The sequence below is a fragment of the Gadus morhua genome, chromosome 12 (assembly GCF_902167405.1).
Source record: "Gadus morhua chromosome 12, gadMor3.0, whole genome shotgun sequence".
NCBI classification, from domain to species: domain Eukaryota; kingdom Metazoa; phylum Chordata; class Actinopteri; order Gadiformes; family Gadidae; genus Gadus; species Gadus morhua.
Genome location: NC_044059.1, coordinates 23,752,566 through 23,779,513, shown reverse-complemented (window position 1 = coordinate 23,779,513; position 26,948 = coordinate 23,752,566). Strand labels below are relative to the sequence as shown.

Sequence of the window (26,948 nt, the reverse complement as noted above, 5' to 3'; positions counted from 1 at the left end):
CAGCAGCCGCCCCCCCCCCCCCCCCCCCCCCGCATGTCCACAATGAGTGCATTCCAGCTGGGCACAGAAAATATACCTGGGTGGTCTTATATACACACACTCCTTTGACTCGAGGTAGCAAAAATAAGAACATGAAGGGAAGAAGAAGACGACGAAGGAGGAGGCGGAGGAGAAGGAGAAGAAGAAGAAGAAGAAGAAAAGGCACCTTTGAACCGGAGTGTTGAGGATGGCTGGGGGGATTGTGTGTGTGTGGTGGGGGGGGGTCTTGAAGTGGTTCTTACCTGTAGCTGACCCTGTTCCTCCTGTCAAGAGCCCAGCAGACTCTGCTGATCCACACACACACACACACTCACACACATACACCCACACACACAGACATGCACACACACACACACACACACACACACACACACACACACACACACACACACTCACACACATACACACACACACACGCACCCACACACACACATGCACACACGCACACAGACGCCATCCACTGGAAGATGCCTCGGCCATCTGACGGAGAGATGGGACCGATAAGCCCTGCGGATGGACTAACCTGGCGGTAACCTACCACTAACCCTACCCCACCCTCCAGTAGCACGAACACCCATATCCCCTATCCCTCCCATCAGCCTCCACTGCTCCGGACTGAGGTCACACATGCAATACGTTCATCATGTCACCATTAAGCTGCATGTTTATATAGTACAGCCTTGATTTATTGAGTGTGAATTCACATAATGCAGAACATCACACACATACACACACACACACACTAACACACACACACACACACACACACACACACACACACACACACACACACACACACACACACACACACACACACACACACACACACACAAACAGAAATAAATAAAAATGAACAAGAGCACACCAATATTTATACAAGCTATAAGTACAATTTATATAATTGCAGGATTTGACTGTCAAGCGTTGTGGATATTTCGTCTGGAATCACCATGCATTTACAACAAAAAACAACAATTTTGAGGTCTGCATTGTCCGTTGGGGGGGGGGGGGGGGGGGGGGGTTCTGAATACAATCATGCAATTGCAGATGTGCTTATCCAGTCCACCCGTAAATTCCCTCGTTGCAACCATTGCCGATCTACAATCCTTTCTGTCCCATGGTCCAATGAGGGGAGAGGGTGAGGTCATTGTACAGTTTACCATCCCTCGGTGGTAAACTATGGTCCAACAGAGGTCCTTATGGTCCCACAGAGGAGCAGGCCAGCAGCCTCTGCTAGGGGCGGCCGAGCCACGTGGACGTCGCTGTGGCTCTCAGGCGGTGAAGTAGGAGTCCTGCATGGAGCAGAGGCGGTCGATGGGGGTGAGGACGGAGGAGGCCCCCAGGGAGAGGCAGTGGTTGTCGGTCAGCGGACACAGGAGTTCCCCCTCCGTCGCGTCACTGTACAGACCTGACGGGACAAAAGATCACATGCGAACGGCGCATGTCGTTACAATGAGTCTGACGTATTGTTTTTTGAACGTCTATGTTTTATAGTTATAATATTGAAAAAAAAATTGAACATACGTTTAATTGTAACAATGGTTAACTCTTTTTTTTTTTATAACTAGTGATATCACAAATGACAAAAAGAACCCCCCCAACCACACCCCTCTTATCCACCTATTGTATGTTGTAGGTCCTGGTACTTTATGTACACACTTATGGTATGTTGTACATCCTTGCACTTAAAAAGTAATTAGCATGGTGTAGCATCTTGTCCTAGCTATCTTTGTTGTTTACTGGGAATGGGTTAACCTAACCTAATAGTTGGTGCTTGGCACTTGTTTCTATGAACAACCTTACTGTACCGACAGCAATATATCGTTTCTCTTTCTGCTGACAAATGTACTCATTGCAAGTCACTTTGGATAAAAGCATCTGCTAAATGGCCTAAATGTAAACTATAAATGTAATCGCATGCGTTGGTTCTCTTCTACCTCACCGGTCGGCCATGTTGAGTCCAGGCCTCTGCCAAACGGCTGTCAGTCATTGCAGTGTAATGCTCTATCATGCCCCGGCCCTCCACCACGCTCACAGCCTCACCATAAGGGTTCATGTGGTCGCCAGGCATCTGGGGCGGGGTGAGACCCTGCCTGAAGGGGTCCAGGTCGAAGCCATGGGGGTCCAGCCCGGTGAGTCCTAGGGGCTGCTCCTGATGAGGATGATGATGAAGATGATGTGGGTGAAGCTGATGATGATGATGATGATGATGATGATGAGGATGAGATTGAGGATGGTGATGATGGGGTTGGTGGTAGTGGTGGAAGGAGGAGGGTCCCAGCAGGTCCTGGATGGGGGTCGAGTCACCACAGGGGGGCACTGTGGTACACAGACACAGCATGAGTGAATACAGTGGTCACTTAAGAAAAGAAGGTAATAAGAAAAGGCACCCGATTTCTGTCCCTCGTTATATGAAAAACCTTTCATTATTGTGTGTATAATTATTTATAATTTTCTTTTTCAACTTGTGTGTGGTGCATGTGTGTGCATGCGTGTACCGGCGTACGTGCATGTTTTTTGTTAGTTTCTCTCTGGGTCACCTTTCAGGGACATGACGGTGTCGGTACCATGTGAGGGTTGGTCCACTTGCTGCTTCTGAGCCTGCTGGTCGTGCTGCTGCTGCTGCCTCCGGGCCAGCTTCTTCATCTGAACCGAAAGGACAACCGGACCGCATTAACACACACACACACACACACACACACACACACACACACACACACACACACACACACACACACACACACACACACACACACACACACACACACACACACACACACACACACAACACAGGTAGACCCAGCTACTTCATCTGAACGGGTACCCGGACCACAATTAACACACACACACACACACACACACACACACACACACACACACACACACACACACACAACACAGGTAGACCCAGCTACTTCATCTGAACGGGTACCCGGACCACAATTAACACACACACACACACACACACACACACACACACACACACACACACACACACACACACACACACACACACACACACACACACACACACACAAACTACACAGGTAGACTGCATTAACAAACACACTACAGGTCCTGCCTCTGGGTAGGGTCACGCTCACTGCAAAGACCCCCATTTGTACTTCTCTCTCTCTCTCTCTCTCTCTCCCTCTCTCTCCCTCTCTCTCTCTCTCTCTCTCTCTCTCTCTCTCTCTCTCTCTCTCTCTCTCTCTCTCTCTCTCTCTCCCTCTCTCTCTCTCTCTCTCTCTCTCTCTCTCTCTCTCTCTCTCTCTCTCTCTCTCTCTGTCTCTCTCTCTCTGTTCTATAGGGGTCACAGGGCTCCTTCTATTTAAATGTTCTGTACGGTTCGTTACAGTGTTTGTTGTTTAGTTCGGTCTGTTCGGATCACAGCGGCGGAAACAGAGGTCATTACAGGGGCAGAGAAGAAAAACCGGCACACACTTTGCTAGGAAATACAAGACATAATCTAGAGCAATCTAGAGAGGAGATGTCATCGGTTTCCTGTATGAGCAGATAACAGGACTGATTTCCCCTCTGGCAGCCCAACACAGTGGCGAAAGAGCTCTTTTATTAGTAGTGTGTGTGTGTGTGTGTGTGTGTGTGTGTGTGTGTGTGTGTGTGTGTGTGTGTGTGTGTGTGTGTGTGTGTGTGTGTGCATGCGCAGGCATGTGTGTGTGTCTGTGTGCTTGCCTGCATGCATGTTTGCGCAAGTGTGTGTGTGTGGCTGCGTGTGTGTGTGTGTGTGCGCATACGTGTGTGTGTGTGTGTGTGTGTGTGTGTGTTTTTGTGTGTGCGTGTGTCTTCCTATTACCTTGGCTCTCTGGTTCTGGAACCAGACTTGAACGACCCGAACGCTGAGTCCTGTCTCGGAAGCCAAGGTCTCCCTCACCTTGGGTGAGGAGTTAAGAAAGGAAGAAACCAGGAAAGAGAGAGAAACGTGAAACAGAGGTCAATAAACAATGACCGCTAAAAGTGACTTTCAGGAAGATTTATTTTATTGTAACATTTCATTTTCTGTATAATATGAGACTACAAATTAAACAATATTGAGCTATATTTTTTCTGGCACGTTTTGCAATTCTGCTATTTATTATTTAGCCATTAAGCAGATATTTTCTTTGAAAATATCTCCTTGTGCTTTTCAGAAACAATGGAGTGCAGGAGGTTGGACTAGGATGTCGACTACGAATAGACACCGGACTGTACTGACATCGATCACAGCACCTTTCAACAACTAGCAACAAGCACCCCATCGCCCAGACTGAACCACAGGGTCTTCATGTGACCGATGAGCTGAAGGCAGTGCTACCTTTCTGCAGGGCTTCGAAGACACCTCGAAGGAGGCCTTGAAGGCTCGTCTCTGCTGCGTGGTCAGGATGGTACGGGGCCTCTTGGGACGCTTGCTGCTCTCCAGCTCCTCTCTCCTGCTGGGCCGGCCAGCCACCTTCTCCACCAACTTCTTCTCCTCCTCCTCCTCTTCCTCCTCTTCCTCCTCCTCCACCTCCTCCTCCTCATCACTCTTATCTGAGGGGTGGTAGACACATGGTGCGTAGATGTTAGTATGTGGTAGCGTTGTGTTTCTACGTAGGCACGTGGAACAGAGGAATAGTGGTAGAGAGAGAGAGGAATAGTGGTAGAGAGAGAGAGAGGAATAGTGGTAGAGAGAGAAGGAAAGTGGTAGAGAGAGGGAGGAATAATGGTAGAGAGAAAATGGAACAGTGATAGAGAGAGAGAGGAATAGTGGTAGAGAGAGAGGAATATTGGTAGAGAGAGAGAGGAATAGTGGTAGAGAGAGAGAGGAATAGTGGTAGAGAGAGAGAGGAATAGTGGTAGAGAGAGAGGGATAGTGGTAGAGAGAGGGAGGAATAATGGTAGAGAGAAAATGGAACAGTGATAGAGAGAGAGAGGAATAGTGGTAGAGAGAGAAGAATATTGATGGAGAGGGAGAGAGAGAGAGAAAGGAAATAGAAGGGATGTATGGCTGGAGAGGGAGAGAGAGGGAGGGGGGAGGGTGGGACTGAAAACATTAGCTGGTGGGGGAAAAGCAGTCTAACAAACAACCAAAAAAAGAATAATAATAAAACCACGAAAGGGAAGAAAGAGAAAAACAAGGGAAGATAAAGACCTGTGTCAGAGCGGGCAGGGCTGGCCCGGCCCCGGTGGTACCCGTCCCGGGAGCACAGCAGTCGCCCGTCCCGGAGCACGCAGCGGTCGCCAGTTTGCAGGCGGCCGGAGCAGGCGCTGCAGGCGAAGCAGCGCAGGTGGAACACGGCCAGCCCCGCCCGCATCACCAGGTCCACCGGGGAGACGGCCTCCGCACAGCCGGCACAGCGCACCGCAAACAGGCTGCAGGAGGAGAGGGGGGAGGGAGGGAGGAGGAGGAGGAGGAGGAGGGAGGAGGAGAGAGGGGGGGATGGAGGAGAGGGAGGGAGAAGGAGGACGAGAGAGGGAGGGAGGAGGAGTGAGAGAGGGGGGGATGGAGGAGAGAGGGGGGGATGGAGGAGAGGGAGGGAGAAGGAGGAAGAGAGAGGGAGGGAGGAGGAGAGAGAGGGGTGAGGAGGAGAGGGGGAAGAAGGGAGGGAGGAGGAGGAAGGGAAGAGAGAGGGAGGAGGAAAGAGGGAGGGAGGGAGGAGGAGGGTGGAAGAGAGGAAGGAGGAGGGAGGGAGAGAGAGAGAGAGAGAGAGAGAGAGAGAGAGAGAGAGAGAGAGAGAGAGAGAGAGAGAGAGAGAGAGAGAGAGAGAGAGAGAGAGAGAGAGATGGGGAGGGTGAGAATAGGGAGAGAGAGAGAGAAGGGGGAGACAGGGAGAGGAAGGGAGAGAGACAAAGAGAGAGATTGAGGGGGAGAAAGGGATAAGGAGAGGGACAGGGAGGGGAGGTGGTGAAGTGGAATGGCAAAAAAAAAAAGAGTAAGTGTGAGAAGTCTGTGAACAAGGAGGGGAGGGGAGGAGGGGAGCAATGTTTTTGTTTTGTCGAGTGCGTCTTGGGGTGGGGGGGGGGGAGAGAGAGTCTCCGTCTGGGGGCACTTGAGGGACAAAATCCCCACCTCCTCCTCCCCAATAAGAAAGGAATCCTCGTAGTGACGGAGAAACAGACACCAAAAAAATGCTGGAATGTTGCTGCGTCAAGCTGTCGATCAAACCGACCCTGACTTCTCCTCCTTTCACCTCCAACCCCCCCCCCCCCCCCCCCCCCCTTCCCCCCCCACTCCCCCCCCTCCCCACCGCCTCCCACTTCAGGCCCTCGGGGCTCACTCAGACACACATACCCCCAGAGCGGCGAGTGTGCGTCTTAGCGCCTGGCAACCACGACTGGTGGGGCCAAGCCGTAGAGAGAGAGAGAGAGAGAGAGAGAGAGAGAGAGAGAGAGAGGGAGAGAGAGAGAGAGAGAGAGAGAGAGAGAGAGAGAGAGAGAGAGAGAGAGAGAGAGAGAGAGAGAGAGAGAGAGAGGGGGAGAGAGAGAGAGAGAGAGAGAGAGAGAGAGAGAGAGAGAGAGAGAGAGAGAGAGAGAGGGAGGGAGGGAGGGAGGGAGAGAGAGAGAGAGAGAGAGAGAGAGAGAGAGAGAGAGAGAGAGAGAGAGAGAGAGAGAGAGAGAGAGAGAGAGAGAGAGAGAGAGAGACAGACAGCAAGGGTGGGAGGGGGGGAGAGAGAGGGGGTGGGGGGGGGGAGTTACTGGTGGCTCCGGCCTCCGTGTTCGAGGCCCCAGTCGTGGGGCGGAGGCAGAAAGGCCGCACGGCAGGCCATGGCTCCAGGAGCCAGGGGGGGACACTGGAGCTCATGGTGTGAGCGGCTGAGCCGTCGGTCTCGGGAATTATCCGCGGAATTATCCCTAAGTCTGCTTAACCAGGGCCGGACAAAGGCAGAGCCGGCCCCCAAGCGGCGGGGGCTATTGTTGGTTCTGGCTGGCACCACCACAGCATCTTGGGTCTGTCCCCATAGGACGATGCGTCATCATTCCGGAGCTGGCGTTTGTCTGCAGGCGTTGACTATGGGGGTCAACGGCGCAGTCCGCGCAGAGGAGTTGGGAGGAAAACGGACACAACCCCCCCCCTTCTTTGTTTGGCCAAGAGAGCATCCTTGTCCACGCGACGCACGACCACAAGTGTTTTGGGATTCAAACAATAAATAAAACATGCGAAAAAACTGAAAAGTGTCGGCCTGCCTGGAAACACTTTACTCACAAACAAACTCGGCCAAAACTCCACCATAACTATTTCATTCCATCCGATTGCGAAAAAGTGGCAACTCAAACACACGGCGAGCAAACACCCGATGCACCCCTTTGAGCCGGTAGGACTTGGGCTGACACATCCGAAAGCCAAACATTTCTGGGACCTATTACTGTTGCCGTGGGGTCGCTAGGGAAACCGGCAAAGCCCATTAGCTCAGAAACAGAGGTCAGCCGGGCTTCTTGACCGACGCAAACAACTCGCCTCACTGACCACCGCCACGGACAGCGTTTTAATACGGCCGACATACCGTCAGCGGTGTTCGCACATTCCTGCTTTGCAACAATACATCAAGGAAGCCCCTTCAAAGGGAAGCATCGCGCTGGGAAATACCTCAAATGTTTTGGTGCCGATGCTACAAAGCAAAAACCCAAAGCGATTGCCTCCGTGCCGTAATATGATGTTAATGCATGTGCTTGTCAACAGGGGGGAAACAGGGGGCCCTGGTTGGACGTAAGTGCCCGGAGCGGTCATACACCTCCCGTTCATTGCTTTTCCATTACCCAGAATTGACCACTTTAGTGTTATTAGATTATGGAGCGTGGCCCGCTTAAGTGTTGTTCGCGCAAAGGTTAAAGTAACTTCAATACTTGCCGCTCGTGTTTAATATTTCAGTGTTTCCGTTAACATGGTTGGCCGTAAGGTACGCCGTCAGAGAGCGGGAACTCTCAGACTGGGTAAGGACGGGACCTCTCTGAATTCAGGGGGCTGGCAATTAGCCACGAGCAACGCTGAAAGCAATAAGTCAGCAAATGCGGGGGCTTCATCCCGGATAATGCACCATTGAGCTGATGTATGACAAGCTTGATGTCATTTAGATAGAGCTTGTGTTGAGATCACATACACACACAAACACACACACACACACACACACAAACATACTCGCACACATACACAGGCTTGAACACACACAGGCCGTACACAGACACACGCGGCCGTGCATACACACTTACATACACACAAAGACACCCACAGAGCACTATCACAAACACACACACAAACACACAAAGACACACACAGAGCACTCACACACACACACACACACACACACACACACACACACACACACACACACACACACACACACACACACACACACACACACACACACATACAAACACACACACAGCAGTGGGTTGCTCCCCTATTGTTGTTGCCCTGACTTCTAAAGCTAACCTTTAGCGGCAGCAGGCTTGTCCGGCGGCCATGCCGACAGATCCTGTTTCTAGATCAGGTTAACTCAGGACCTTTGATAAACACATTGACAAGGGGCCGTGTATCAAGATAAGGATCTGGGGTCAAGTGAACCGGCGATGTGGCTTCACTCAGACCTGACGATCAATCTGTTGTTCAGGCCGCCAAGTGACCAAAACCAGTCAGCCCATCTGAGGGGATCTTCTGACCATCTTATAATAAACATGTACATCACACGCCGCCACGACCAGTCACCCGGACCAGGGACATACAAGAAAGGTTGGAAGACCAGTGCTGGGAGTTTCTGTATGGTAGCGTATCTTTCCACACACACACACACAGATACAGAGTCCTTCTTACAAGTGTATGGCTGATTCTCAGTATCAATGCAGTTCATTCAAATCAGAAAATAATCCATTGACCGATTATAAAAGACAAACACAGGTGACACTCATAACACATAAAATACTCTATCTAAATAATCTTCACATTAGTTTAGTCCACTACCCGTGCGTTGGTACCAAACAGTAGCGTACCCAGAATTATTATTATGAGGGACACCTGTGTTATGCCAATGATGAAAACTCTGTGCAACTTGTCACGGGTCTAAGATAACCCGGTCGTTTAACTATAAGTGTTAATAGCTGAATTTGGTCATGGTTTAGTAAAAAAAGTGACCGAAAAGGTGACCTTAAAAAGGGGAGCAGGCACTACGGTGCGTGCGGAGGGACAATCCCCGCCACAGGCTGTATCAACGCTTATGATCAGACTCAAATGGGCAACGATAAAACTACAAAAGCATACACAAAAAAAATGAAACCGATCAGAGGGCACATCACACCTCGGAGGCGGGGCCTGGCACCTGGCCTCCTGCTAATTGGTCAGGTCAGATATCTCACGGTCGGCTGGGCTCGGTCCCCCCGCCCAACGCGGGGGGGCCCCTATGAGCCCGGCTACCCAGATGCCTGGGCATCGAGCGCCAGGCACACACCCACCCGCAACCCCCCCCCCTTCTTCCTTAAAAATAAGTTCACACCGACCCTCTGGACTGCAGGGATCCCCCCCAGGCCCCTCCTAGCATATGGCTAGCTACTCTCCGCCCGCCTAATTACCTCATCCTCCTCCTCTCGGACCTGCTCTATCACTCACACTCTCTTGCGTCGGTGCAGGCCGTGCCCGGAAATATCCCTGATCCCCACACTCCCAGCTGAACCCCCCTGAAAGACGAGCGCCAAATTCGCTCTCCCTGCCCTGTTCTGGCCTTCCGCTGATGAAATCGCTGACGGATTCGGGTGTTCGAGATACTGTTTCAATGGCTTCCGTTTCATCGGAAAATCTGAAAAAATCTGAAAATGTGTTTTGACCGCATGACAAGACATAAAGGCGTTTGGTTGCGGGGCCTATGTTCAACAGGGCAGTCAATAAACAACATCCCTTTAACATCACAAAAGACTCATTTCTGTTTGGTGAAGGTAAGCGAGTGTAAGGCTAATTTCAGTCGGGTATAGGAGCAGTTACAGAAATCTAGAGTTCCTCAGCAGTCATTTGGCAGTCTGACCGTCGGCAAATTGTTCAGAAATAATGTGATCTGGACGCGTTCATAAAGCGTATCGCTTTCGTCTTGGCCTTTGGTTAGGTGTGAGGCAAGTGTGTGTGTGAATGTGTGTGCGTGTATGTATGAGGATGTGTATGTATGTGTGAGTAAGTGTGTGTGTGTGTGTGTGTGTGTGTGTGTGTGTGTGTGTGTGTGTGTGCGTGCGTGCGTGCGTGCGTGCGTGCGTGCGTGCGTGCGTGCGTGCGTGCGTGCGTGCGTGTGTGCGTGTGTGTGTGTGTGTGTGTGTGTGTGTGCGGGGTATTTGTGTCAGTCCTGGAGTTAAACCAAAAAAGGTATGGTGGGTAGAAGGGAGGTTACTGCCTCTTTGACGACACCATATGTTGTCCCCAGCTTGCGGTTGCCACACCAACAGGCCTGGAAATGTTAACACGTTTTGACAATGTGTCAGTTGAGCTCTCCCCTGGATCCAACCATGTCTGTACGCAAAGGTGTGCGATTGTGTGTATGTGTTTGTTTGTGTGCATGTGTGCGAATGTGTTGGAGTGTTTTCATGGTGCTGTATGTGTGTGTTTGTGTGTGTGGGGGTGGGGGTGTTAGTGTGTGTGTGTGTGTGTGTGTGTGTGTGTGTGTGTGTGTGTGTGTGTGTGTGTGTGTGTGTGTGTGTGTGTGTGTGTGTGTGTGTGTGTGTGTGTGTGTATGTGTGTGTGTGTACTCTATACGTGCTTCTCACATTCCAGGACCCATGTGACCCCTTCCCCTGCAGTCACCTTGTTCCCGCTGCAAACCTTTGCCAGCTTTTCAGGAAGTCATCTTAACATAGGGGCACTCCGCCTCGTAACAATAATGCACACAAACACTCCTATATACAACTTACAAGGTTGCTTGATTTGACCATTATTTTATTTTTTTACTTTCAGCAGCTTTAATAGTTTTGTGAAATGTATGAAAGTGCAAGGATGATATAGGCGATATATTTTCAAGTAAGGCTCATGTTAAAACCTACTTGCATCAATATAATGAATTAAAATGACAAAATCAATTGTTTAACTTTTAATGGCATAAGTAAAATATATTATGGCCGCCAAAAATGTGTTGTACCTGATAAAATACAAACAAAAGTCTGCTTGGACTCTTTATAATATAATTTAGGGATTGGATAGATTTAGGTTATAATTTTATGAAAGCAATCAGGCAAATAAATATAATATATTTTATTATAATGATAATGATAATATTATTATCATTATTATTGGTTATTATCATTAAAGTAATGACGATAATACCAATCCCCTAGAAAAATCAAAAAAGTATCCACAGATAGGCCTACTTGTGATTATCTAATAATAACGATTATAATGTTAATATAACTTTTTCACTGTGTTGTAATTAAGACTTCGAAATCTGCTTTCTCTGGCCTGAATCGATTGATGTATGACCAACAGAATAAGCTTTGTTTCAAGTGTTCCAGGGTGGCTATTCGAACCAAGTTACAGTATAACACATTTTTCAAGCCAAAACGGGCCATGATGGACCTGTGTGGACCAAACAGCGAAAACAAACGTTTACTTACTCGACGTAGTCCCGTTTGCAGTAAAGTTTGTGGTCTCGCAGAAAACAAGTGTTCTTCAGCGAGCATCCGCACATCGTGCACCTCACGCACGCCTCGTGCCACAGCCCTCCGTTGACTCGGAGCAGGAACTTGTCTCGGATGGGACAGTTGCATCCTGCACACACTGCCTTCCCCTGTTCCATATCTTTATGAACACAAGACAAGAGAGGCATGGTCAAATCATTATTTATTCGTATTTTTTATGTTCACAGGTCCTCACGCCATACTCAGAAACAGAATAATATAGTGAAGCCACTATGTGAACGAAAATCTATTTGTAACTAAATTAGGGTAGCCAATAAATATGAATGCTGGATAAATTACAAAAGACACATAATGAGGTTATTACATATTTAAAGAGAAGATAAACTAAATTTGTTCACAAAATTAGGTCATTGATTTTGCCCGTTATTTTCCCCTTTAAACAATAATTGAAAAATAAATTCTAGTAGTGTTTACCAAGGAGCGAGGTGGCCGATCCTTCCCCCATGGCAAAGTTCTGCAGAGGCAAAGTAACAGTTAGAGAGACAAGTCCAGGCCTACAGATGACAGATTACTGTTCAACTACAGTTGAACAAGAGCAACACAGAGGATAACGAGCAACAACTTTAATGTTCAAATTACAATTATATACAATTTAATGACAGGCTACCTCTTAGATCTCCTCTTGGAAAGATTGTCTTAAATGCCTCCAAGTTCTCTTCTCCTCATCTTATTGTTCACTCCAGTCCTTCCGGCCGACGGACACCGAACACCCAAACTTTCTCCGCGTCCCGTCCGCGTCCACCTCGGCGGCTGTGGGTCTGTTTGTCAATTATCCCATTAGAAAGAAACACGGCAGAAGAGGGATGGCTGGCTCGGTGATGACGAGAGAGCAATAGAGATACATCGAATCTAAGAGACAGCGAGAGAGAGAGAGAGAGAGAGAGAGAGAGAGAGAGAGAGAGAGAGAGAGAGAGAGAGAGAGAGAGAGAGAGAGAGAGAGAGAGAGAGAGAGAGAGAGAGAGAGAGAGAGAGAGAGAGAGAGAGAGAGAGAGAGAGAGAGAGAGAGAGAGAGAGAGAGAGAGAGAGAGAGAGAGAGAGAGAGAGAGAGAGACAGAGAGAGAGAGAGAGAGAGAGAGAGAGAGAGGGGAAGAGAGAGAGAGAGAGAGAGAGAGAGAGAGAGAGAGAGAGAGAGAGAGAGAGAGAGAGAGAGAGAGAGAGAGAGAGAGAGAGAGAGAGACGTGGAGAGAGATAACCTGCACCTGCACATAGGAACGGTCTCTCTGTCATCGCCTCCCAACTCAACCCCCCCTCTTATCTGGAGACGCTGGCCCCCTGCGTCTGCGGAATCCTTCACAATGAAAGTGCCAGGACGCGTCAAGTTGCCAGTAACCGGCATCTGAGGAATGACGCTACGACTAATATAGACCGGAATATAGCCTGCATCCTACAAAAAGTCCAGCCATGTGTTTTGCATATTAAAGCATGATAGAGCCTATAACGGGATGACGTCCAAAACTTTTAAAACCTTATATGGATGAAATCGCAGATGCATTTGGGTGATAAGCTTGCATAAATAAAACATAAACTACAATCATCTAAACTAAAGGAACTAAAGGAAACTAAAGGAAAATAATAAATTAAGTTAATATTATAGGCCTAATACGGTAGGCTAGGCTATGGTTTCTTATAACTCTTGTACAGCCAATTCATCCAGAGATTTGCTTTTCTGAAAATCTAGGAAGATGTTTAATTTACTTTCCCCTTATATTAGGACTAGGTAGGCCTACTTAAATACTTTTTCGATGCTTCAAACATCAAAAACAAATAATTAAATATGGTGATTTTAAGGGAAATTTAGTATTTCACTTTAAATAGTCAGGTTATCACACTGACTCCGGGAGTTACCTTCCCTTGGAAAGGTTCCTCGCTGGTGGTAGAACACTACAGTCCCAGAGGCCGGCCGCAGCTCCGGGATCACCAATCTAAGTTTGAATGGGAGGAAGTGGGATAAACGGGGAATGCCCCCTGCTGGCGGATGGAGGTAAATACCAATCTATTACCAAGTGTACTGCTGATGCGATTGTATTCGAAGCCTACAGATACGCAACAGTCGTGTTGTGACTTTTGATTTGACTTACATGGAATACACAACAATGTTTTGTTGGACTTAACGCTCTACCTATGAGTATTCACTTATGGGTATTATACAAATAACATGATTTTTATCTATAGTCATTAAAAAATGTTTGTCACAAATTCTCTAATAGCCTAATAAAAATGAATACATGTCAATTTGGAAAGAAGACGGATCAATTATATGGGTGAGTTTAACAATATAAGAAAGTTGGATTGTAGCAACGCTCAAATACATAGTCAAGAAAAACAACGTGTTTCACATTAGTTTAAATAATTTTATTCTGTAAGAATTCTAAAATGTATTTTAGAAATGGATGGATGGTATTTTGTTTTTGTACAATTTACTTTAGAATAAAATATGACTTATTCCATATTGCTTTGGGCTGCTTTAAAAAGAATATCTGGAATTATCTATTTACAAAATAAAAAAAATCAGTTAACAATTCTATTAGAATTCATTTTTTAACTGTATACTTTACAATCTCCGCTACTACGTCTCGGCTTCCATGTAAACCATAAAATACAATTTATTTCCAATTATAAGAATCATTTGTGCTTGGTACAAAATATGCCATTTTACAACTTGAATCAAGTTATGTATTTTTTGTATTTTTTTTTTTTTGTTGAATGTTCGTATCACCGACATTTTGGACGTATATACAGAGACAAGGAGGGGTGGGTCGGGGGGTCACATGACTTGTGTCATGTGATCTGGTGGGGAGCCTCCAGCATCTCCATGAGGAAGGTATCGATGGGCGTGTCCCCGATCAGCTTGAAGAAGAACAGGTGTTCTAGACACTTGAGCCCGATGGAGCGAAGTGCGGGCAACCGAAGAAGCAGCTTAGCAAACCTGTAGGCAGAGATATATTATCATTATAACAGTCTACTACATTATTCCCAACTGATTTGCTGAAAAATAATAAAATAGATACAAAATTTCAAGAAATTGAAACGTTAACCAATCCAAGTTTAAAGGGACGATATTGGCACAGTGTCATTTAAAATGGTTAATGTGGTGAAAAGTCACAATTTTGAAGATGGTTGTTTTCCGCCAAGCCCCTCGAACCCTAGCAGAAAATAACTTGATTTGACTTTGAATGTACTTAATCTCAGATGACACGTCATAGCTGTGGGAGCGTGTGCGGATGATGGCTAGTTTGAGCAGCCTTGGCTGCTGTTTCGGCTTGGACCCTGGGGCTGGGTGAGGCTGCACACCTGTTGCGCATTGAGCAATCAATGTGCCACAGGTTAACCAGCCATTCATGCACTCAGGGAGATCTCTCCTGCATGGCAACGTGGAGCACCAGGCAATGTACTATTCCCAAACCACCTTCACACTATTTCGGGCAGTACCTCTATTACATCCATTATCCTAACAAAACATTCTGTTTTGATTGTTTGTTTGTTTTGTTTTGTCTTGTTTTTGTTTTATTTTTTATGTTTATTTATTTATTTTTTCCATAATGTCTTTTTTTTTTTTTTTAAACAATTTATGATGACTATATGCTCTGTAAGGTGGCCTTGGGTGTCTTGAAATGCGCCTCTAAATTAAATGTATTATTATTATTATTATTATTATTATTACATATGCTGTATATATTAAACCTTGAAACTTACTGTAAAATGGTTTACCAACAATGTTTAGTTTGTCTTTTGTTTTAACTACGACTACAACTACTAGAATCTTTGATTGAAATCGGATTTCTTCCATCCACACTGAGACCTTAATTGACTTAAGATGGCAGACGGGATCAGATCAAGGTTGATGGAATTACACGTTGTAAGCTACAAACAATATCCCTTTAAACCCTTTAAACGGGATACTTAATTGTAAGCGTCTTAGCAAAAAGAGCTATGGAAGAAGCCAAAAGATGACGCTGATAGATGAGGCTAACAATAATTATCTGTGATCTCTTCTTTAATAGTGTATTGTGATGTAATGAAATAAAATGTCATATGATGTGATGTAATGTAATGTGATTTTATGTGTTGTAGTGTAAAGCGAAGTGTTGTAGATTCATGTAATGCAGTTCAGTGTATAGTGATGTAATGTAGCATAGTGTAAAGTAATGTATGTGTACAGTTGCGTAATGTATCGGAACAATGTAGTTCAGGGTAAAGTTATGTAAAGTTATGTAATATACTGTAGGCCAGTGATGTAAATAAATGCAAGGTAATATAGTGGTAAGTGATGTAGTGTAAAGTAATTTAGTGTAAACGGATGTAATGTAAAGTGATGCAGTGTAAAGTAATGTAGTGTAAACTGATGTAATGTAAAGTGATGCAGTGTAAAGTAATGTAGTGTAAACTGATGTAATGTAAAGTGATGCAGTGTAAAGTAATTTAGTGTAAACTGATGTAATGTAAAGTGATGCAGTGTAAAGTAATGTAGTGTAAACTGATGTAATGTAAAGTGATGCAGTGTAAAGTAATGTTGTGTAAACTGATGTAATGTAAAGTGATGCAGTGTATAGTAATGTAGTGTAAACTGATGTAATGTAAAGTGATGCCGTGTAAAGTAATGTAGTGTAAACAGATGTCATGTAATGTAATCTAGTGTAAACGGATGTAATGTAAAGTGAAGTAGTGTAAAGTGAAGTAATGCCGTGTGCGACTACCTGCCGGGCTGGTCGGGGTACTTCTGCTTTGTGTACGACTCTAGCGACGCGTACACCTTCTCCCTCAGACCTTCCACCTCCGGGGGGTTCGACAGCCCCTTGGCATCTGGAACGCAGAAGTACATTCATCGCACCGTAAGGGGAGGAAGGATAGTGGCTAGCGGTTTTTGATGACTCTCAGGCAAAAGGTAGTGAATTGAAGACCCCATAAGCCTCATTCTAGCCTAACCTGTAGGCTGCCAAAAGACTGCTCATGGAAGCACATATATGTACATTCACTTTGTGCCACTTTGGAAGGCATCTAAAATTACTCATCAGTAAAAATTGTAATATCTCCATAATATCATGAGATAACTAAGTCTTGCCAGACAATGAAGGCTGTGTATAGGTTGTTCAGCAATTTTTAGGGCGCCAACTCCAATTTTGATCAAATACTTTGCTTGTACTTCGCCGCCTTTGTAAGTCACTTTGGATGAAAGCGTGGTCTGCTAAACGACTAAATATAAACTATTCCAACACCACGCCTGTAACACATCATGGGGCCAGCGTCTACTTCTAATCCATTCCACCCTCCGTGCATGGCTGAGTCTGAGGCTCCTGCAGGGTAAGGTGAGGGGTGAGGGGTGAGAGGTCACACACTGACCAGGGTTGAAGAGAACAATGGCTCGCAAGCAGCCCAGCTCTGTCTTGTCCATCTGCATGTCCTTCATTTTAGATACCAGCTCCGTCAGGACTCTGCAGGAGACCCGACACACAGGAGCACAGGAGTTAAGTCAGGAAGACACAGGAAGCTTCCCTTTGGTGTCCACTATCACGTTAGAATGAGTCATCTGAGATACCAGCAAGGTAGTGAGAGGACAGGGGCATTGAAGCGCACAGAAGCAAGAAAGCCATGCAGGGTGTGTTATGAATAGGAAGTGTTTTAAATTGTATTCTAAATATCTTGGATGAAATTATAAAGGATTATAAAGGAAATTAGTAAAAGTGACAATTGCTCATGCAATAATTATGAAATCAATCTTTTATCACCCAGACATATCTTATAAATCTTATATATCTTAGTCACTGCCTGCATGTTCGCTAGTGTTATGCTCATTGGGAGATTAAGCATAGAAACGATGCATATTAAATGACCCAATTGTGCTCTCAAATCAAAGACAGAGCTACTCAGCACAATAGTCCAATTCATTCAAAAAATAAATAATAAAAGAAAAAATCTGCTACTTCCTAGAGCGATGCTTCTGGTCAAATATCACAGAATGAACACATAGAGACATATTTAACATCACATCTAATATATCCCGAAATTTACTTCATCTTTTCATTACCTGTCAAATATAGAGCCAACTCCAGCGCTGTGCGCGCTGCTTCTGTGCACGTGAAGGCCAGTGGCCAATAGGATGCCGTCTTTAACCGTGACCGAGCGGTGTGAGAAGGACGCGATGAGCAGCTCGTTCCAGCCTGCACATACACACACAAACGCATACAACATGGTGGATTCGTCAGAAATGTGTTAAAATGTGTGAAAAATAAGATAAATAATAAATAATCGTGTGTAAATGACCTTGGCTCAATCGCTTGTCTCTGTTTTTACATATCTGTTTTTATACAGATGCATTAGGGCTATGATGGGATGTCTCCACTTTGTCAATAAGTCCTGCATGAGGCATATCTCGCCACCAGGGGGCAGCAATGAAGCAGCTGAAAAAACCACTTGTTCAATAACGCTAACCACCAACCACAAGGGTCGATGCAAGTTTAAGTACATCCTGAGAGTGGTGGTGTGTGTGTGTTTGTGCTTGCCTGCCTGTGTGTTCGGGATGCGTGCGTCCTTGTGTACGTGTGTCGTGGAGGAGAAGGTTACGGTCTCCTCACACAGATATTCATGGGTGACTGTTGTGTGTGTTTGTGTGTCTACGTGTGTGTTCTGGATGGGGGGGTTTGGTTCAAACACATCCATGCCTGACCGTGTGTGCGTATGCGTGTGTGTACCTGCTCGTAGTAGAATGACCTGGTCGTCTAGGGGCAGCTCAGAGAAGTGGGGGATCCTCTTTGCCCACTCCACCAGCGTGAACAGCTGCTTGTCTGCTGCCTGGCAGATGTTGGTGACCGGGTCGTTGGTCTGGACCCACCGGAAGAGGAAGAGACAGAAGAGAGCCGCTTTAATGACATCCATAGCGCTTGAACATATCATAAAGGAAACAACTTGAAACGTGTGAATGGAGGTTGATCATTCTGACTTGTCTTTTCAGGGTTACTGTCCCTTTTATTACAAGATGTAATCGCATTACTCATAACAATAGCGTGCAGAGGATTGAAGGCGATAATGTGTGTCAATTGTGAAACGTTATGACAAGTCCACTGGCTTCTATTGACCGTAGGACAAAACAGGCCTCCTAAGATCATTTTTGTCCAGTGAAAATTGCCTCCTCTCCTAACGACACTATCACATTTAGTTTTTAATGTGTTCTGTATTTTAACCAGACTGCTATGGGTGCTGCTATGCGATGCATTGAATACCATGAATACCAATTCTAATCTTGTCTTTACAGATGCACAAAAAAAAGCACAGAGGGAGGTGTTTCCAAGGCACGGTGGGTAAAACTGGTTTAATGCAAACCGACCCAGTAGATCATTAGCCAATGAGAGCAGACTGTCACTCCAGGTCGAGAAGTGTAGCTATGCCATTTCTCTGATTGCTCATTACGCCAGGCCAAGGTAGGTATGTGAGTACTGAGTGATCACATCGAATGGCTACTTCCAATAGCTTGCAACACAACGGAGATAGCACATGCATTTCAAAGCTGTGCTGTCTGTGTGAGGGCAAGGTGAGACACAGGACTCATTCATTGGCATAGTACATCAGCCTGCTCTTAAAATAGAGATAAACTCCTCATGACACCTCAGCTAAATGAGTGTCCAATATAATGAGCGATCCAGCATGTCTGACATCATTAAAGTAAAACGCAGAAAAAGGAAACAATGGGATTGTAGTCAAACGCAGATATACCAGCGGTGTGATGACGCGTGAGGTCGCGACCCGACCCCGGACAAGCGATTTTGAATGAAGATGAGCGATGAAAAAAATAGACCAAAACCTGTCTTTACCTTAGGAGGGGGCTTAGGAGCTCAGTGTGTGTGTGCAATATTTACCGAGTTGCCCGGGCTGCTGTCCGTGTACATCTCTGTTTTGGGCTCCACGGCGAGCTCTGCGTCCAGGATCTTGTCCACGGGCATCTCCTCGTTAAAACTACTTGTGGGCTCCACCTCGCTCTCCCCCCGCTCCTTCCCTCGCTGCCTCTCTTCCTGCACCGCTGCGGAGGGCACGCACACACACACACACACACACGCAAAGTTCAAGGCTCACGTACAACTCATTTGCTGGGCATAAGCTCATGACTAAATACACTAGAGTAGTGGTCAGTGGTTTCCAAGGTGTGGGGCGGGTGCCCCCAGACGACCACAAGAGGGCGCTGAGATGACCCCAGCAGTAGCTCGGGTTCGAAATAAAGTATATTTTGTTCTACAGTTTAGAAATTCTAAGATCACACGACTTTTCGTAAAGTATATCAACTGAAAGCTTGTGTTGACCAATTTAAAGGACGCCATTAGGCTAGCATCAACCCATGCAAACACCAAACTTCTCACAGCCGCACCGTCGAGTCAAATGGAAACCAATTCAAAGCATCCCCCACACACATACAGACACGAATGCACTTCAACACACACACACACACACACACACACACACACACACGCACACACAAAACACACACCTTCTCTCTTCATGCCCATGGCCAAGCACTTCTGGTAGCGGCAATACTGACAGCGGTTGCGCTGCCGCTTGTCGATCAGGCACTCTTTGCTGTCTCGACAAGTGTACGTCAGGTCCTTCCGGATGGTTCTCTTGAAGAAGCCTTTGCAGCCCTCACAGCTGTACACGCCGTAGTGCTTTCCTGTGTGGCCGCCAAACAAATCAAACCCGTCAGTGAGTGTGTGTGTTAGTGTGAGTGTGTGTGTGTGTGTGTGTGTGTGTGTGTGTGTGTGTGTGTGTGTGTGTGTGTGTGTGTGTGTGTGTGTGTGTGTGTGTGTGTGTGTGTGTGTGTGTGCAATTGAGAATGTAAGTTTGAGTGTGTGTGAGTGTGTGTAAGTGTGAGTGTGAGCGTGAGTGTGTAAGTGTGAGTGTAAGATTGAGTGTGTTAGTGTTGGTGTGAGTGTTTGTGAGTCTAAGTGTGAGTGTGAGTGCGTGTGTGCGTGCGTGAGTGTAAGTGTAAGTGTGAGTGTGTGTGAGTGTAAGTGTGAGTGTGTACGTGTGCGTGTGCGTGAGTGTGAGTACTATGAAGGGTGGAGTCTCTAATACTGGGAGTTATTCATAGTGACGGTTACTTGGAGAAGTGATTCTCTCTAACCACAAACACTACAGTGGTGTTTTTAGTAGCTCATTTATTTTTAAGCCGAACCCACAAATGATGAACACAAATCCTTCTGCCTGTTTCACACTACCTTTACTTTAGCATTGTCGTTTTACAACAGTTTACACCGTAGGTTCTGACACAGATCACTGAGGAGCAGGTAGCAGATAAGACAGCGTTTAGGACAGGGTTTGAACCCAAAAGGTTTCAGCTGGGGGCCCAAAGACCCCGACCCCCTCCTAGTGTGTGACCCCCGCCAACTCACCGGAGGAGCGATCCCCACAGATGGCGCAGATGTGCTTGGACATCCCCCCGGGGCTGGGGCACTGGTAGTTGATGTTCCCCAGGTTCTGGAGGCCCGGGGGAGGCTTGATGTCCTCTGAGCTGCTAACACTGTTCATAGAGTTCATCTGAGGAGGAGGAGGAGGAGGAGGAGGAGGAGGAGGAGGAGGAGGAGGAGGAGGAGAAAGACCAGGGACAAGGACATGGGGGGGGAAGGAACAATAATGATCCAACGTTGAACCATGAGTTGAAGAGGCAGAGGGTAAGAAGGGAGGGAGAGCGGGAAAGGGGATGGAGGGAGGGAGGGAGGGTTAGAGGGAGGTTAAGTAAAATTTGGGTCAGTGGCCTGACCGTCATACTTCCTCAATTCTTCTTGTCACCACTTTGTCACATTTTTTTTTCCGTCTCACTCTATTTTTCTGTACGCCCACCCGGTGCAGTTGTGAAAGTGACTGAGGGAGTGGTCACATGCTTGGTTACAGAAGGGAGAGCTCGAGGTTCTCTCCACCTGCAAGAGGCCCGCCGTTCGGATGCATACTAATGTGAGTTTGGCAGTAGGGGGCGATCTGGAGAAAACTATAGGGTAAGTCACGTGTACAAAAGGTGCAGTTCTCCGTTTCGATCAGCAGGGAGCGCTGTTCTGCGGAATTCTCCATCTCCAAAGAGAGTGGGGAAACGTCAAAGTGTGTTGTGAGATGTGTTTTCTTTTAATTGCTACAACCAGCTGCTCTTACTTGCTGGTATGGAAATGTTTAATAAACAACTAGAAATTATCTATTTTTTGCAAAGATACCAGCTAATATGGGACAATCTTTTCATAACGACCCGCATTTGGTATATATCTTTCCCTCTGCTTCTCTTATCGTTCTACTGCACTTTGACCCTCCCCCAGTTGATTGCGTGGCAACGTGAGGATACGTCGGCGACATGTGCTTACATATGCATGTCCTTGTGTTTGTGTTGTGCTAATTTGTTTGTTTATGTGGCCATGTCTGTACTCTACACTGTGTAAACAGAAGTGACCTACTAAAGCCGACTCCTGTCCAATATGGAAGATGAGTGGCGGCGTATAGGCATATCCTCCCCACACAGGCCCCCTAGGTTCACGCTTTCGTTTATTTACCACCTGCACTCTGCTCCGTCCGTTGCCTCATGTCGGCCATGAATTTCTTTCTTCAACGTTTTTTCAGGGTTTCACGTTCTCAGAGATACTTAAGGGCAATGGGTTGGTCTTTAAATGTGTTTTGACGGTTTCACTTTGTCAATGGATGATGCCCTGCAGTATGGCGGGTCTGGATGAATGGTTCGTTCAGAACACTGCTTTCTTTAGTTCGCTGGTCATCAGATCAGAGCACACACTGTTGTTGCTTTGGTTGTTGTTTTGGTGCGCACATTTATTATCGCCACATTATAGGCAATCATCTTGGCGCATATTTTATAACCGTTATGTTCCATTGAGGTCCTTTGGCATCTGAAAAGTAGTTCACCGTTACAACATGTCTGATGTGTAGAGTAGGAGGACTGCGGCCGCTGAGCATGAATTATGTATGATTCATCCATACTTCATGCGACACATGGTATCTATGAACAACATCCTTTACCGCTCAATTCACTTGTGCCTGTTAGGTTACGGTTCAAAAATGGTTAGCCCGGGCAGATTTATACTATAACGTTTATGGTTAACAGTTCTTTTCTAAACAAGCATCATGAGGCTTTCAATAAGAGACCCTCAGGCTGATAGGAAATCAACAAATGAACCCTAACCACGTAGTAAAAAAAACACCCTGACCCTAAAGGCACCTATCTCTACTGTTGATGAAGCAATATCTCAGTATCTGTGTGCTCCACATCATCCACGCATGCTAGACCTTTCGGGATTCGTAGTTCTGTAGTTCTTTGAAGGGAAAGGCTATGCTAGTTCTGTGTTGCTAGGTATAATTCAAAGATGTGTTGGGGATCAAAGGATTGCAGTGATCGCTGGTCTGTGAGTGTTTTATAATAGACGAGATGGACAGATAAAGGAAGCTCAAATAAAGAATGGAGGCGATAAGAGAGAGATTACTGATCTCCTTCAGGTAGGGAAATAACCCTTAGTCACTCAGAAAACGTGGGGAAGAGGAGATGAAAACTCTGTGTCGGAAGGGTTATGGGCAGAAAGAGAAACGGGGGAGAGGGAGAGAGGGAATGAGAGAGAGAGAGAGAGAGAGAGAGAGAGAGAGAGAGAGAGAGAGAGAGAGAGAGAGAGAGAGAGAGAGAGAGAAGGAACGAATGACAGAGAGAAAGATTGGAAGGACACAGAAAGAGGAAGAGTGAAGCAGAAGAGACCATAGTAGCTCTCTCGCTCCTTAGCTCTTGTCTCAGTATTCCCTCAGCTGACTGAGAATTGGACAGCATCCTAAACCCTCTTGCACGACAGAGCGGTAACTTGCCTCTCCACGTGACCTTTTATAGGGAGACGTTTAGAAGGTCACAAGGAGACGTCTGGTAGGAGGGCATTATTGAGGCCCGGCCAGTTACCACCTGATATGGCCTCAATCTCCTTTCTGCGCTATCTGAGTTCTTAAATACGTGGAAGGCATGTGTCAAGCCTATCAGATGCAGAGTTTTAAAAGAGATACATCGTTTCCCTGGCTGAGATCGAGAGTCGAGCGGAACATCAATAATGGAAACTGACAGGTCCAACCCTTTCAATGTCTCATTCCTTTCAAAACCCCACTTCAACCCTGCGGTGTTTCCCCGTGCACTGTGGCAGATGTGGAGGATACACATTTGAAATATTCGTTTCATGATTTTTGGCCAGATCAATCGCTGTAGCCTTCTGTACAGCTGTCTGTCCACTCACCTGCGGGCTGCTGAGCGTCCCAAAGTTCATCGTGGGCGTGGAGGGCAACGAGGCGGAGGGCGACCCTAGCGACGAGGTGATGACCGAGTAGGCGGAGGTCAGGCCGTTCATGGGCGAGCCCAGCCCGGACATTGAGGCCCCATGCATGGGCCTGGAGCTGCTGATGACGGAGGGGTGACCCACCATGCTGCCCATGGGATGGTGGTGTGAGTGGGGGGTGTTCATGGGCCCCGAGGAGTCTATAGGAGGAGGAGACGGAGGAGGAGGAGGAGGAGGAGGAGTGTTAAGGAGGGGCTTGGGAAGCATGTGGAAGCCTTTTATAAATACACATGCGACATTTGGTGGAAGCAGATTGTGTGGGGCAGGGTCAGTGGCTGCACGGCCGTGTGAATGCCTGTGTGAGGGTTCTTCTGTGCAAGAACCACCACACCTTCAGATCCTTCAAAGGGGCCCAAATAAGGGCAATGCTGAGCTGCAAGAGACTCGACAACGTCAAATGAATCGGAAGTAATCTACAGGTCAAAGCCATACTTTGCGTCATCACAAACACAAATCAAAATACCACTGCAGATTTTTATCTATTTTGTCAAAATAGACGGAACTGCAAATGTAGATAGAACACTTGAAGGCACACCACATCCATCCATCAACACAAAACTTTCCCCGGACTCGACAGCCTCGTGAGCAATAGCAGGTGGCTATCGCTGATGTTTAGAGGAGAGCCAAAATTAAATTGAATAGTTTAAGACAAAATATCTAAATATTGCTGGCAACAAACGTGAGGTTTCCATGTCTAGTCAGATTGCAACCCCCTAAGCCACACACACACACACACACATACACACACACGACTCCGATAACAGAAATGAGTGCTGACTTCGCTTTGCATCCATCTATTGATGTAAACCGACAGGCTGGCATTTACGTAGGTGACCTATTTAGAAAAGCTGTCATTCGACTGGGCACTGGGGAGCATGGAGCAAAACCTCATGCTTGTGGCTTTAAGGATATTCTTCATTTCAACATAAGTACACAAAAACTGAACCACACGCACACACACACACACACACACACACACACACACACACACACACACACACACACACACACACACACACACACACACACACAAACAAACAGGCATACAACAATCTGCATACAAACACACACATGACACACACAGGCATCAACATGTGAAACTGCTGGCAGGTAAAACTTAAATGAACCATGTATTTATCTTATTTTTTATTGCGCAATTGGTTTTGCAATGATGTTGTGTATAATTGACACACACGTAACTCAGGTAATTTAGATCTAGAGGTATACGACACACTCTGGCGAAGGGGAAAACCCTACTGACAAACTAGTTAGACAGACACACATACATTACACACACCCTGATTTTCCGGTGATATACATAGCCACGTGCACATCCATATCCATACACACACACACACTCACTTTTAACCCCCCCCACCGCATACCCAAACATGACACTGACCTCACGGCAGGTATCGTTACACCCCAATCTAACTCAAATGTTACATTCCCATGTATAGGGGTGTATGTAAATTGATATATATATGCCTGTGTGTGTGTGTGTGTGTGTGTGTGTGTGTGTGTGTGTGTGTGTGTGTGTGTGTGTGTGTGTGTGTGTGTGTGTATGAGTGTGTGTGTGTGTGTGAGTGTGTGTGTGTGCGTGCGCTTGTATATTAATTCCGACGTGTGAGTGGGTAGGGGGATAAGCACCTGTACAGGAAAGATCAGGACGCACGAAACTAAGGGAGTGGGGCGGAGATCCTCTACAGCGTCCCAAAGCGACTCCTGAAGATGCCTTGTGAATCTTGTTATCTCGCTCCTGACACACAAGCACAGCTAATGAGGTTGTTTGTTGAAGTGCTGCTCCAACACTGAGCCGTAACAGCCCTAAATGATGTGCTTATTAGGGGGGGGGTCATGTGAGCGGGATCAGCCAAGATGGATTCACTGTAATGTAAACAGCTGTAAGCAGGCCATTCTTTCACTCTCTTGCACAAGCCAAAAATCCCCCCCCCCCCCCGCGAAAAAAAAAACAATAGGTCACGCTTTGTCCTATTGACGACTTTGAAAAATGAGGAGGAAAGAAAAATAAGCTCTCCTCGCATGGACGCAGGAGGCGTTTTTGTTTTTTCGAAGGCAAAAATGAAACAACAAACACATGTCCACACGCTCACACATTCACACAGCGCACCGTTCAATCCCTCCATGTCAGGCAACAGATGTTGTGTAACTTCCTGTCAGCATGAAGATGACAGGCTCCACCTCCCTCACCCCCCCCCCCACACACACACACACACACACACACACACATACACACTCTCCCTCTCTTTCCGCCGCATATCATGAGCCATCCCTCAATGGCTGGTAACTCGGTACTGGATGTGTGTTTGTGGGCATCCATGCTCCCTCTCCCCCAGCAGTTAGATGACTTATGGGAGAGCATTAACATTTTTGGGTGTGTTTGTGCTTATCTTCTGTTTATTGTGAGGGAGCTGGTGAGAAATTTGGCCAAGATAAAGAGTGGCATGATTAGCTTCTTTTTTTTTTTAGACACACACACACACACAAACACACACACAACTATAAAGACATGCATCATAATTCCCTTCCAAGAGCTTTGGAGTTGATATGTTTTGGGATTGGGAATATATTAACCGGGCAGTCTTTTTTGTCTGCGCTGCGCCGGTATAAACCACTGACCACCTTAAGACGCGAAGTGAGATTCCCCTCTGGGGCAACTAAAGATCATTTCTATTCTAGAAGTGCTGATCAGCAGATACGGTTATACAGCGCGAGCCCTTACCGCCAACCGTGTGCCAACATTCCCCACCCCCCCGGCACACAACTCTAAAGCGATGATGTAAAGGTTATACAATGTGAACAGCCACATAAGTAGACGCTAACATACAGCAGCTGGGCTCTGAGGTTGAAGCGTCATGAGACGGCTGCAGGAAAGGGCCAATGCAATTGTTTTGTGTGTACGACTGCAAACAGCGTTTAAATAATGAA

The 26,948-nt window shown here is 46.6% G+C and overlaps 2 protein-coding genes across 3 annotated transcripts in view; both read right to left on the bottom strand.

The window, feature by feature from the left end:
* Positions 1 to 1,043: 1,043 nt before the first annotated feature.
* lmx1a (LIM homeobox transcription factor 1, alpha) lies at positions 1,044 to 12,592 on the bottom strand. The gene is made up of 9 exons (XM_030373316.1): positions 12,278 to 12,592; positions 12,085 to 12,124; positions 11,587 to 11,770; positions 5,168 to 5,388; positions 4,352 to 4,566; positions 3,854 to 3,931; positions 2,580 to 2,685; positions 2,083 to 2,358; positions 1,044 to 1,447 (listed from the first exon to the last, which is right to left on the bottom strand). The coding sequence occupies exons 2-9, from the start codon at positions 12,113 to 12,115 to the stop codon at positions 1,311 to 1,313; spliced, it is 1,248 nt and encodes a 415-aa protein (XP_030229176.1). The 5' UTR covers positions 12,116 to 12,124; positions 12,278 to 12,592; the 3' UTR covers positions 1,044 to 1,310.
* Positions 12,593 to 14,007: 1,415 nt separating this feature from the next.
* The window catches only part of rxrgb (retinoid X receptor, gamma b), a 26,764-nt gene continuing 13,823 nt past the window's right edge, over positions 14,008 to 26,948 (bottom strand). For both annotated transcript variants that reach the window (XM_030372525.1, XM_030372524.1), the window contains exons 2-10: positions 23,901 to 24,139; positions 21,042 to 21,186; positions 20,141 to 20,320; positions 19,518 to 19,678; positions 18,357 to 18,486; positions 17,693 to 17,825; positions 17,008 to 17,099; positions 16,365 to 16,470; positions 14,008 to 14,596 (exon numbers count right to left, since the gene is read on the bottom strand). In XM_030372525.1, the coding sequence (XP_030228385.1) occupies positions 14,449 to 14,596; positions 16,365 to 16,470; positions 17,008 to 17,099; positions 17,693 to 17,825; positions 18,357 to 18,486; positions 19,518 to 19,678; positions 20,141 to 20,320; positions 21,042 to 21,186; positions 23,901 to 24,139 (1,334 nt within the window). In that variant the 3' untranslated portion in view covers positions 14,008 to 14,448. The remainder of the gene's footprint in view (positions 14,597 to 16,364; positions 16,471 to 17,007; positions 17,100 to 17,692; positions 17,826 to 18,356; positions 18,487 to 19,517; positions 19,679 to 20,140; positions 20,321 to 21,041; positions 21,187 to 23,900; positions 24,140 to 26,948) is intronic.